This window comes from Lagenorhynchus albirostris, chromosome 5 (assembly GCF_949774975.1).
Source record: "Lagenorhynchus albirostris chromosome 5, mLagAlb1.1, whole genome shotgun sequence".
In the NCBI taxonomy this organism is placed as follows: Eukaryota; Metazoa; Chordata; class Mammalia; order Artiodactyla; family Delphinidae; genus Lagenorhynchus; species Lagenorhynchus albirostris.
Window position 1 is genome coordinate 97958211 of NC_083099.1, and position 13872 is coordinate 97972082.

A 13872-nucleotide genomic window follows, 5' to 3' on the forward strand; every position below is an offset into this window, starting at 1 on the left:
GCCCGTGAGCCACAACTACTTAGCCCGTGAGCCACAACTACTGAAGCCCTGCTCCACAACAACAGAAGCCACCGCGATGAGAAGCCAGCGCGCAGCAATAAAGACCCAGTGCAGCCAAAAATAAATAAATGAATTTATTAAAAAAAAAAACTCATACAACAAATGCATTTACCAGGGGCCTCACCTAATCTTTAAGGGGTAGATGAGGAAAGCTTCCCTGAGCATGTGACAATATTGCCTGTTCTTTCAGCCAAACATGGACGGAACATGCCTGCCATGGACACAATTCTGAATAAATAAGTTTATGCCAGTGGTCTGCAGCAAAGGACATCAGACGTGACTTTTACTATCTAAAGCTCGCTCAACTGCCATAGCTTGGGCAGGCTGCCATGAACTTAAGACTAAACCAGCTGGTAAAAAAATGGAGCCCAGGACAGGTCCTGTCCTCCTCACCAGAGGTCTGGAGGTCATAAATAATAAAGCAAACTGAGAATACAGGGGAAAAAAAAAAAACAAAAAAAACCTCTTAGAGGAAAAAATAGGCAGGACACTCTATGACATAAATCATAGCAAGATCCTTTTTGACCCACCTCCTAGAGAAATGGAAATAAAAACAAAAATAAACAAATGGGACCTAATGAAACTTCAAAGCTTTTGCACAGCAAAGGAAATCATAAACGAGACCAAAAGACAACCCTCAGAATGGGAGAAAATATTTGCAAATGAAGCAACTGACAAAGGATTAATCTCCAAAATTTGTAAGCAGCTCATGCAGCTCAATAACAAAAAAACAAAGAACCCAATCCAAAAATGGGCAGAAGATCTAAATAGACATTTCTCCAAAGAAGATATACAGATTGCCAACAAACACATGAAAGAATGCTCAACATCATTAATCATTAGAGAAATGCAAATCAAAACTACAATGAGATATCATCTCACACCGGTCAGAATGGCCATCATCAAAAAATCTAGAAACAATAAATGCTGGAGAGGGTGTGGAGTAAAGGGAACACTCCTGCACTGTTGGTGGGAGCGTGAATCAGTACAGCCACTATGGAGAACAGTATGGAGGTTCCTTAAAAAACTACAAATAGAACTACCATATGACCCAGCAATCCCACTACTGAGCATATACCCTGAGAAAACCATAATTCAAAAAGAGTCATGTACCAAAATATCCATTGCAGCTCTATTTACAATAGCCCAGAGATGGAAACAACCTAAGTGTCCATCATCGGATGAATGGATAAAGAAGATGTGACACATATATACAATGGAGTATTACTCAGCCATAAAAAGAAACGAAATTGAGCTATTTGTAATGAGGTGGATAGACCTAGAGTCTGTCATACAGAGTGAAGTAAGTCAGAAAGAAAAAGACAAATACTGTATGCTAACACATATATATGGAATTTAAGGGAAAAAAAATGTCATGAAGAACCTAGGGGTAAGACAGGAATAAAGACACCGACCTACTGGAGAACGGACTTGAGGATATGGGGAGGGGGAAGGGTGAGCTGTGACAGGGCGAGAGAGAGTCATGGACATATATACACTAACAAACGTAAGGTAGATAGCTAGTGGGAAGCAGCCGCATGGCACAGGGATATCGGCTTTGTGACCGCCTGGAGGGGTGGGAGGGAGGGAGACGCAAGAGGGACGAGATATGGGAACATATGTATGTGTATAACTGATTCACATAACTGATTCACTTTGTTATAAAGCAGAAACTAACACACCACTGTAAAGCAATTATACTCCAATAAAGATGTTAAAAAAATAATAATAGAAATAAAGTGCACAATAAATGTAAAAAAAAAGATGTGGCACATATATACAATGGAATATTACTCAGCCATAAAAAGAAACGAAATTGAGCTATTTGTAATGAGGTGGATAGACCTAGAGTGTCATACAGAATGAAGTAAGTCAGAAAGAGAAAGACAAATACCGTACGCTAACACATATATAGGGAATTTAAGAAAAAAAAAATGTCATGAAGAACCTAGGGGTAAGACAGGAAAAAAGACACAGACCTACTAGAGAATGGACTTGAGGATATGGGGAGGGGGAAGGGTAAACTGTGACAAAGCGAGAGAGAGGCATGGACATATATACCCTACCAAACGTAAAATAGATAGCTAGTGGGAAGCAGCCACACAGCACATGGAGATCAGCTCCGTGCTTTGTGACCACCTAGAGGGGTGGGATAGGGAGGGTGGGAGGGAGGGGGATGCAAGAGGGAAGAGATATGGGGACATATGTATATGTATAACTGATTCACTTTGTTATAAAGCAGAAACTAACACCATTGTAAAGCAATTATACTCCAATAAAGATGTAAAAAAAAAACTCAATCTAAAACCTAGCAACAGTCTCCAAGAATCCCACGGGACAAAGTTTCACATTTGAAGAAGTATCATAATTACTGAAAGTGCACAGTCTTCGGGTCGCTGAGCGGGGGCAGCGGTGAGAAACAGGCAAGAACCACAGGGAGGGTGCGGAAGTGGCATTTTAAATGAGCACCTGCCCCCGCTCCTTCCCGCGCAGGTGAATCTGGAGTAGGGGCGCCCGGAACGCACCTGGAATCTCTGCCTTCCGTTTCACACAAGCCCAGTGGGACGTAAGGCGCGGGCCCTTCCGGCACGCAGGCCCAACGCTCCCGCGGCCCCTCCGGCCCTCCCGGAAGCCCGGAATCCCCGACGTGCGCCGCGCTGTGCTCCGCGGCCTCCCCTCCCCGCCCTGCCCGCGCCCACCGTCCTCGCCGTTCGGGCCCCCAGCCCCGCGGCCACTGGAGCAAGGAAGGCCATGGGCGCGGCGGGGACACGACGCGGAGGCGAGGGGCTGAGCCGGCGAGACCGTCCGCCGGCACCGCGCCCGAAGCCTCCCTCCAGCCCGAGCTCGGGCCGCGGCACTACTTACTGGCCATGGCTCTGCCGGGAAGCACCACTGGCACCGGAGCCTGAGCGGAGGTCTGTGGGCCACCGCGCCGGCGCCGCGAGGGGCGGTGCCGCAGCGTCCGAGGATCCGCCCCCGCCCCGCCCCGCCTCGCTTCCTGGCCTGCTGTCTCCGCGGAGAGGGTGTTTTCTTTCCAGCAAGCCTCAAACACCTATTAATCGCCCGCTGTTTATGTAACATCCTTGTAGTCAGATCCTCGAAAGGCAAGGGACGACCAAAATCCGGGTGGTGCACTAGTCAATGTTTAACAACCGGCCTCTTCGATTCTCAGCGAAAGAACTGAGCCTCTTGCCAGTTGCATCACCTCTGTGGCCAGGGGAAATACCAGAGGCTGATTGCCTTGGGCTATTTGAACAAGTCGCCGTGACGAGGGTAGAATTATCTAGGTTAATTTAGGCACTCAAGACAACAGTGGGATTGGACTACAAGGCTGCTACGTGATTGGGGAGGGGAAAAGAGAAACTGGGTTCAGACAGAATATCCTCAACAACAATTCAGTCCTCTAATATGCTGAAATCTGCTAATAATGTTTCAGGATACTTGCATTTATTAGTCAGGATTGCTTTCTGATTTTTGTGTGTTTGTGCTTTTGTCAGGCTTGGGGATCAAAGATCATAAGACGAATAAAGTTTGCTATTCTTAATACTCTGGAATAAACTCTATTGAAATGTATCTTAGTTTTTAAAAGGATACTATAAAAAACATTCTGGGGACAATTAGGGACATTTAAATATGAACTGGATATTTGATGCTTAAATGAATTTTGTGTGATAACTGTGATTATGCCAGACATTGTCTTCACTCTGAGGAGATGCATGCTGAAGTATTTAGGGGTGAAGTGTCAGAATGTCTGACTTGAAAATGTGCTTATATAGAGATAAACCAAATATGGCAAAATGTTAATTATTAAATCTAGGAGGAGGATATATAGCTGTTCATGGTACTATTTTAAGACTTTTTAAAAGTTTAAATTTTAACACTTTCATAATAAACTCAAGGGGAAATGCATAGCAATTATGGGGTTTTTGAAGCTTTAACAGACTATCTGGACCTGGCTTGGCAGCAGAAAGATCTTTAATAACCTTTTAAATTCTGCTATACTTATAGCCTTTTGAGGTTCCTTATTCAATATTAGCCTCTTACAATCTGTAAAAAAAAAAAAAAAGTCACCCTTCATTTAGACTTGGAAGTTTATTGGCATAAAGTTGTATCCAACAATGGTTCCAAACATGGCTGGACATGTTATTGGAACATCCAGGTAGAGATGCCCAGTAGGCGGTTGGACATAAGCCTCAAGCTCAGATGCCCAGCCTGGAGACTGATTTAGGAGTCCTCAGAAGTTTAGACCAAGATGGAGCTCTGAATGCAAATGACAACAACTCAAGTGGACTGTGAGAGGCACAGGCAGAAGAGGGGCCTGTGAAGCCTGGGAAAGAGCCATCCAAGAGGCAGGAGAAGACCATCAAGCCCAAGAACCGGTGGGTGCTGTGTTCCTTACATCCCATGCAGGGAAACTGCCAACCTGGATTCTAGAGAAGAGGAAAGTAATAAAAATGAAAACTGTTTTTGCGCTTTCCCTTAGAACTTTCTGGGCATAATAGAAAAGCTAGATGCTGGGTTCCAGTTCTGGCTCTGCCACTTATTTTAACACCTAGGGCAAACCACCTCACTCTCAGGACCTTGTCATCATGTGTAATACAAAAGGATTTAGAGGCAGAAGAAGAGAGGCAGGTGAGCTGAGTTTGTGCAGCCCTTCCACCACTCCACTCCCTGCCCCTTCAACCGCAGCAGCTCTGCCTGCGTGTTTCCATATTCCCTTTCATCAGACATTTGAAAAGCAGCCGAAGAGGAAAATCACTACACTAGATGGATCTCGAAAAACCTAGCTAAAATTCTGTTGCCAACCATGTCTCACCGCTTTAATGTCCATGTCTGGGCTGGTACTGATCAGATTTCCATTTTTACGCCAGAGGACCTATTCCACCATCTCCAGCCATCTCTATTTACATGTCTTGATACCAGTTCAAACTCAACTGTCTGAAGCTAAATTTATCCCCTCTAAAAGAGCTTCTCATCCGCACTTTCCTCTTTCACTCACAGGCACCACCCTTTATACCGTTTTCCAGTTCCCTCTGCTCCCCATCCCCTCCTCCCAAAAATCTAAGTCACTTCTGTGTCTTTCAAGTCTTTTACCCCCAACCTCTGGCTAGCGACAGGGCGCTTCTTATTCTCCTGAAGCACCCCTTGATTGCTGCCCCCTTTTCTGTCCCCACGACCACCATCCACAGCAAGGTCTTCCTCATTTTGGGAAGACTACTACAGGGAACTCATAACTGGTCTCCTTTCCACCAGCATCTTACCCTCTAGTCAATCCTTCGTAGTATTAGGGAAGTTAGTGTGGGGGAACATGAGTTCAATTTTGGGGGTGAGGTAGGTATACAAATGACTAAGAGAGATGAAGGACTGAAAATCAGGAGGAAGAATTGGAATCATCTGCACCAGAAAAAGAGAAGAAACTTTAAGAGTGGATGAGATCCTAGAAGAATGTTTGATACTACAAAAAACAAAAGACTCAAACTTGGGAATTATCATATTGGGTTTAGAGCTTTGCACAGGGTGAGAGTCGAAGGAGAGGGGTGGTGTGTGTATGTAAATGTATGTATAACTGCTTCTAAGTTTCTGATGCAATTGTCTACAAATCAGAAGACCAGAGTTAAAAACTTTGCTTCATCACCGAAAGGCCATGTAACTTTGGGCAAGTTATTAGCAGCATAGGGATAGCAACTTAAAATACCTACATGGACTAGAAAGGTACCTATGGAGTGAAGCTGGTGACCTGAAGAGAGAAAAGTGAGCAGTGACCTGATAGAGGCCCCTAGCTCTGGCCTACTGTTTCCAGACCCCAGCAAAGAAGTCAGGCATAGCCTATCAGTCATGAGCATGAACTCTGGAATTGGATGGTCTGGTTTTAAATCCTGGCTCTAACACTTATTTGCTATATATCTTAGAAATAGTTATCCTCTTTGTGCCTTTATTTCTTCATCCATAATATGGGGATAATATCACACATAGCCTAAGACTGTTGTGAGGATCACACTATGACCAACTGGGATTTACCCCAGGAATAGAAGGTTGGTTTAACATATGAAAACCAATTAATGGAATAAACCTTTAATAAAGGAGAAAAGCCACATGATTATCTCCACAGATGCAAACAACTTTTGACAAAAATCCAACACTGTTCATGATAAAAAATACTGTCACAGGCAATGTTTGTGTACCCCTACAATTCATATGATGAAACCCTAATCACTAGTGTGATTTGGAGACAGGGCCTTGGGGAGGTAATTAGGGTTAGATGAAATCATGAGGACGGGGCCCTCATCATGGGATTAGTGTTCCTGTAGGAAGAAGAAAGAGCAAGAGAGCTCTCTTTGAGAGCATAGAGGAAAAGACATACAAAGACTCAGTGAGAAGGTGCCCATCTCCAAGTCAGGAAGAGAACTCTCTAGAATCTAACCATGCTGGTACCCTGATCTCGGACTTCAGCTTCCAGAACTGTGATAAAATAAATTTGTTGTTCAGGCCACCCAGTCTATGGTATTTTGTTATGGCAGCCTGAGCCAAACTGTCAAATTTTGAATAGAACTGTCAACCTATGGCAGTTAGTTTAGTATGTTAGAATATCATGCTAAGGAGTTTTAATTGTCCTGTATGAAACATACCAGTGGCAAAATGGTTGAGTATGTATCAGTAAAAATTTATCATCTCTACTAGAAAACATGTTTTATTAATGGTGGACAAGTGTCATCAAATATTACATAGGGGATTAATTTTACACCTTAATAAGCAATAATAATTCCCAGGGATTGGGGAGAGATGAGGGGGACTTTTTCTTTTCAATTTCTTTGAGCCTTGTTTTTCTCATCTTGAAAATACAGAAAATACCAACCACATAATGCTGCAACCCCTGCAATCCTTAAAGGTCCACGAGAGGTGGATATCCCAGAGTGAATTCTAGTTCTCTGGTTATCGGGACAGTGAAGGGAGGATAAGCTACATAAGTGCCTAATACAATCAATGAAACATCTTTCCATTTGATATTCATGACTAATAACTGGGCTATTTCAGATGAGAAAACTGAAGTTCAGATGAGTAGTTCAAGGGAGGAATTTACACATGTAGAATGTAATGTAATTAGTTTTTAAACTACCTCTTTCCTCCTCCCCATCTAGAAGAACAGAAATAGGAATCTAATACTTTCAAACCTAAAATCTGAACATTTAAATTCCACTGAAAGGATAGCCCTCAATTTCCTAATTTTGTTGTATCCATAGAGATTTACAAATGGTGGGAAAGGAAGAAAGAGAGAGGGAGAGACACACTGTCCTTAAGAACAAAGTTTTGAGCAAACTGTACTGATTTATTTACAACTGTAATTTATAAAGAGTAACACAAATATCTTTACACTAATATTATGAAAGAAGTCCCATGGCTGAAATGGGCAAAAAATGAGACTTCAAGACATTTCTAAAAGGGGCACCAAAAGAAGGGAAAAAATGCAATACAACAGTTGTGGGGAGAGTTATAAATATCAAGTATTGCACCAGGTGCAATTTCATGCAAATGTCTTCAACCACTCAAACTTTATTATTTAGATATTAGAATAAAATATCTTGAATTATGTTGCCTTTTTTTCACTTGATTTCCATTAAGTAAATTAAAATAACTGGCTGTAAACAGAATACATCTAAATATTTCTCCTATCAACCCCTTAGAGACAATCCATTACATTTTAGGACATAGCAGGTTGTGAGGATTTGCTACTTCCCAAACAGATTTTATAAGCAGTCATTCCATGGTCCCAAACGTGTTCCTGGATTTCTTTCACCAAATGTGTCTAATATGAACCTCAATGAATTAAACTGAGAAAGCTGCAAAATAAAGCAGACCACTTTTCAATTTTGTCATATTAAGAGACTAAAAATCTTTTCAAACCACTGGAACTTTAGTAAGAGAACAAAAACCAAAGAAGAAAAAGAAATTTCAGAAAGTGATGATAAAAACTAGTTTAGACAGCTCTCTGGTTATCTGGCTTTTCTTTAGGTGGATAATAGTGTGGTCACAGACATAATCTCACTGAGGATAAATCCATGTGTACTCAACACCTGTTTTGAAACATTCTAAATCAAATATTCCTCTGGTAATAAAGACGAATGACATTTTTAAAGATACAAGTCAGTCCCCCAAGTGTTAATTTTAATCTTAACATGCCTACCTACTTATTATAATGCTTTTAACTGCTCCTTAGAGACAGTTAGGATGAAGTTTAGTATCTGAAGCACTAAGTGTTCAAACTATTAGCTAATGGTGCAAAGATGACCTTAGAAACTGATGTTTCAACATTTCACTAGTTGGTCTGCATTTGAGTTGGCTGGAATCTTCATCCATTGCATTAAAAAAGATTTCACTCTTTTTAAGAACAGAAACAGCAAGCTAATTGTTAATCTATGTAATACTTTTTAGTTTCTGATACTGCTCAGTGGGTAAACCTAAATGTAGCAATTAAAGGGGTCTCTTCAACGAATTCTACCTCTAATTTTCAGTGAAGACACTGCAAATATATATGTGTATGGTTGTTTTTAAATCTAAACTGATGCATGTTCCCTTAAAACAGCTCTTCAAAACAGAACTGCATTCTGCACCCTTAGTTCATAAGGGCACACGGTCAGTTACTTCAAAGTCATTTAATAACTGACCTTTATAAGAAATCATTTTACAAAACCAAAAATGCAAAAGAAAATTTAAAAAAAATTTAACTTTCCAGAGATTGATTGTAATAATTTACACCTTCTTAGACTTGCTATTCAAGCACCCCCATAAGCAAATGAAAGTCTCCGGTTAGTATTCAGTCAGGAAAATATGTCCATATTTCTCTTGGTTGCCTTAATTTCTTTTGAAATAATTTTCTTTTATATTAACTTTCCAAAGCATCCAAAACTTTCATGATCTGTTGTTTTATGGCTTTGGTAGCATCTCCTGCATTTGGAATCAAATACCTACAGGGGAAAAATATATATATTAATATAGAGCCTTCTGTTCAGGATTCATCTTAGATATCAATTCCAATGTCGAAGTAACCTACAAATCAAGCACAGATGCCCTCCTATGTACTCCCCATCACTTATTTCAACATATACTCAAAAGAGTTATTTTTAAAGAAAGAAAATCTAAATGCAAAAGCAAGGTGATTTTTCATATTGCATAGAGCAAGGTGGAATGAACTGGAGATCAGGAGTCAGGAGGGCTACATTTGGTTCTAACACAAGTGTGAAGACCTGGAAGTCATTCAACCCCTCTGGGCTTCACATTTTTACCTGTAAGATTAAAGATGGTTTAGCTTCGAGAGCAGTGTGGTCTACGGCCCTTGTGCCGGTCCATGAACTGTTTGTCACTGGTACACAATGAGGTAAGGAAGAACTTGTACCAGAATGTAAATTAACTACATCATCCAGCACACTGCTTACTTCGTTGATACGTTTTTAAAACAAGAATTATTTGATGAAGGAAAATAAAAGCTCGTATTTCATTGCAAACCAGCATTTAGTGTAGCACTGGTGTAGATTATTCCTAAAGACCCCTCTGTCAAAAGGTTTGTGAAATTAGCTACTGCACTTAATGAAATCATGTGCTAATGGCTAAACCATATATTACTACAAATTTGTAAGAAAAAAGATAGCGAGAATACTAATAAAAATGGTTCAAGTATCCTGTTCCACCATCCATTCCCCAAAATAGAGAAACAAACCGTGTTTAATAATGAACTAATTCAGTAATTCAGATAACATCAACCTAAGAAAATCTTACCTTTCGATTGCCAGGATTTCTATTCCTGAAGTGCTGCTATTTCCATACTTGAAGGTAATTAGCTCAGGATGTTTTTTTTTGGATGTTATTTTAACCACAGAATTTAGTGCTTGTCGAGACTGTATATAAGCCAATCCTTTCCGTGAAAGAATCTCCCTTAAACAGTACATATGTGTTGCAGTAACCAACAGATGACTTGAGAGGGACAAAAGCATTAAAAAAAGAATTTAAAGAAATGTCATTTAAAACAACTATTACTTCAACAGCCCCAATTATAAAAAATGTTCAACTCCAGATGAAATTACTTTTGAGTTAAAAAGTGAAGGCAAAGGATCGTCTATAAACAGATAAGCTAGTAACAGCTTTTAATTTTCCTTTAGTTGTATGCAAAATTAATGTTTTATTAACAGATAATCCTGTAACTGTTTAAGAGCAAAAATTATATTTAATATAATAAAAACTACAATACAATTAGAAATCATTAAAATAATAAGTTTTTAGAATCTACTCTATATGGTATTTGGAATATACTACCTTTCAGACTTTTAACAGTAAACTATCCTCATTCAACATACCGTAACATATACTTTATGTCAAAGACCACTAAGCAATACCTGGACTGCCTTACATATTTAATAATATTCTGTAACTGGATCCTACAGGCAAAATAGGGATAGAATTATTAATACACACTCCCTGCTTTGTGTCTCAGCTCACTTTTAGTATAGTGATAATACTCACACACTTTTATGAAATACAACAGGACAAACATCAGATATCCAGAATGTGGGACATTCTGCAGAACAGTTGGCCTAGACTCAAAAAGGATTCATTCAACATGAAGAAAAGGGGGAAGTGTGGTGAGGGAAGCAGTATTGTTCTACACTGGGTGAGACTAAAGAGAGACAACAGGCAAATGCAATGTGTGAAACAGGACTGGATCCTGGACCAGGAAGAAAAAAACAAAGAGGATAAAAGATACTTTAGAGACACTGAAAAATTTGAGTGTGTTCTGTATGTTGAATGATGTTTATTAATTTTAAAGTTTTTAAAGATGTGATAGTGCTACTGGAGTTGTGAAGGGGACTGTTCATGTTCTTTGGAGATTTATGCTGAAGCATTTAGGGGTAAAGTGTCATATCTGTAAGCTTCTTCTGAATGGTATGACAAAAAGAAAGTGTATGTGTATGTGTGTATGTATATACAAACATAACGAGAGAGATGGGGTAGTGTGAAAAAAAGTTAAAAGCTGGTGAGTCTGAGAGAGGCTTATAAAGATATTCAATGTACTATGTCTTCAACTTTTCTGTTTAAATTTTTCAAAATAAAAAATTACATTAGAAATATTTTTTAAAACTCAAGACATATAATACAAGTTGACAGAGGGAAATTATATCTCATTGTGTGTTTATTATTTTTTTCTGCACTGCACAGCATGCGGGATCTTAGTCCCCTGACCAGGGATTGAACCCGTGCCCCCTGCAGTGGGAGCTCAGAGTCTTAACCACTGGACCGCCAGGGAAATCCCCAGGAAATTATATCTTATTGTACTTGGATACATAACATTTCTTCTGCAGCTACCTTTTATATCATTACTTCCCTAAATTCAATTTTACTTCTGAAGAAGGTATTTTAAAAAGTACCTAGGAAATATGTGTCCACTTTCTTTCACTTCTTTACAAGGAAAATGATGCTTGACGTCTGGCTTGTTTATCCAAGTCTGAATGTTTACAACCTCTTTTCTATCATCATCTGACATTGAAGAACTGTCAATTTCATCTATAAAGAATTATAAGATGTTAAAAGTGGGTATCACCAACTTTAAAAATGATACATTTTTTAATAGTCTGAAAAAAATTTCAGTAGTATTTTAAACACACATGTTGGAAAAAAAAAAATTCTAACCCAGCAACTATATTTCCTTATGCCACTGGTACTACTATAAAAGATTATGAAACATCATTCTATATGGTGTGAAAATATACTTTTAAAATATTAAACTATGAGGAATTTCAACTTTTTTTTTTTTTTTTTTTTTGCGGTACGCGGGCCTCTCACTGTTGTGGCCTCTCCCGTTGCGGAGTACAGGCTCCGGACGCGCAGGCTCAGCGGCCATGGCTCACAGGCCCAGCCGCTCCGTGGCATGTGGGATCTTCCCGGACCGGGGCACGAACCCGTGTCCCCTGCGTCGGCAGGCGGACTCTCAACCACTGCGCCACCAGGGAAGCCCTCAACTTTTTTGATTTATATAACATAACTCTAATCTATGACTAGTCTGTCGAGTGATGGCAGAATTGTCCAATAATAATATTAGCATCTATCTTGAGGGCAAAGATGGCAGAGTTCTTTTTCTCTTGCTGGTTTCTTTTTTTTTTTAATTGAAGTATAGTAGATTTACAAAATTATACTGGTTTTAGGTGTACAACATAGTGATTCAATATTTTTATAGATTGCACTCCATCTGCAGAGTTGCTGGTTTCTGATTTTAAGGAAAATAACAACAACAAAAAAATCCATGCTGGGATAGATAAGTAAAAATCTATTTAGTGGGATTTTTTGCGAAAGAAATATAAGACATTCTAGTTATTTTGCTTTTCTAACTTAACAAAGGGGAATTACACTCCCTAGAGTTAATAATTGTAAATATTCTTCTCTTTGCTTTTTAAGAAATCAAAATATAAAAAGACATAATAAAAAAATGAAATCTCACATATCTATTCACCTCTAGGTTAAATAGAAAAGTGAAGCACTCATGGATTTCTGCCCAGGCACATCTCCCTTTCTTCCCCACTAAGAAACAGTGACTATGTGAATTTGGTGTCTCATCTTTACTTTTAACCCAACATGAAAATTCTTAAATGATATACAGTAGCGTTTTGCATTTTAAGTAAAATTTATATAAATAGTACACTGTTCAATTGTATTCTTCTGCAACTGCTATCCTACTCCCAACATTGTAAAATTTATCCATGTTGACACACATAGCTCTAGTTTTCTTATTTTTCATTACTGTGCAATTTTCCAGAGTGTAAATATATATGTGTATATATACATGTATGATATGTGAAATATACCATCATTTATTCATCCATTTCCCTCCTCCCTTTGTTAATGGAATAACACATATTTAGAGAGAGATAGAGACTGACAGGTAACAGGAAAATGGCAAAAGAGGGGGAGGAAAAAGGAGAAAAGGAAACAATTACAAATAGCACACAGAAGTGCATGAAACAGAAGATAAAGAATAGCTAGAGAAGGTGTTGGGGAAAAATCTGTATAGAAATAAAATACAATGTACTGATTATTTTACTATGATATAAAATAAAAGAAGAAGTATATTTTTGGATTTTATATACAGGAATATAAAAATTTTGTGTAGGAGAAAATAAAAATTCTGCGTATTTGCTTCAAAAAAAAAAGAAATAATATATAGAAAATTACATTTACCTCAATGCAGTTTTCAGGAAGTTGACTCTGTAATATCCATTAAAATGTCAAATGTGAGTCCCTCTAATCTGGCAATCTTACTGTTAAGAATTTACCCTCTGGATATACTTGCAAAAGTTAACCTAGATATATGCATAAAGATAGCCACTGCTATTTGAAACAGAAATAAAACTGGAAAACTACCAGTGTCAATTGGGAGAAGAATGATTTAATTATGGTATGTTTGTATAATAGAAAGAGAACAGAATGATTTAATTAGGGTACATTTGTATAATAGAAAGAGAATTGTGAAGGTATACAGGCTGAGGTGGAAAATATGAAACATATATTACTAAGTGGAAAAAGCAAGATGAGATTTGGGAGTATTTTTTTCTTATTTTGTACTTTTACATATAACATATACTTTACATACCATACATATTTTAATATATTTTTTCTAACTCAATACACATTAATATTAATTATGATTACTTAAGCAGGGTAATCTGGGCAGTGGGATTATGAACCAAAGTAATAAATTATTTTTTAAAATATAAAGAAAGACAATCACAGAGGATGACAAGCTTCCCTGGTATAATATCGCCATCTTGTGGCCCT

The 13872-nt window shown here is 38.6% G+C and overlaps 2 protein-coding genes across 7 annotated transcripts in view; both read right to left on the reverse strand.

Annotated features, from left to right (window-relative positions):
* Positions 1 to 3002, reverse strand: part of NIT2 (nitrilase family member 2) — a 38421-nt gene extending 35419 nt beyond the window's left edge. For all 3 annotated transcript variants that reach the window (XR_009540774.1, XR_009540775.1, XM_060150699.1), the window contains exon 1: positions 2926 to 3002. Coding sequence is in view for 1 of the 3 variants with exons in the window: in XM_060150699.1 (XP_060006682.1) it covers positions 2926 to 2932 (7 nt within the window). In the remaining 2 variants the exon portion in view is untranslated. The remainder of the gene's footprint in view (positions 1 to 2925) is intronic.
* Positions 3003 to 4215: 1213 nt separating this feature from the next.
* TBC1D23 (TBC1 domain family member 23) overlaps positions 4216 to 13872 on the reverse strand; it is a 66714-nt gene continuing 57057 nt past the window's right edge. For 3 of the 4 annotated variants that reach the window (XM_060150676.1, XM_060150675.1, XM_060150673.1), the window contains 3 exons: positions 11472 to 11607; positions 9829 to 10023; positions 6733 to 9020 (listed from right to left, as the gene is read on the reverse strand). In XM_060150676.1, coding sequence (XP_060006659.1) covers positions 8939 to 9020; positions 9829 to 10023; positions 11472 to 11607 — 413 coding nt within the window. In that variant the 3' untranslated portion in view covers positions 6733 to 8938. Of the gene's footprint in view, positions 4491 to 6732; positions 9021 to 9828; positions 10024 to 11471; positions 11608 to 13872 lie in introns of those variants that run through there. The other variant, XM_060150674.1, reaches the window with a different exon arrangement.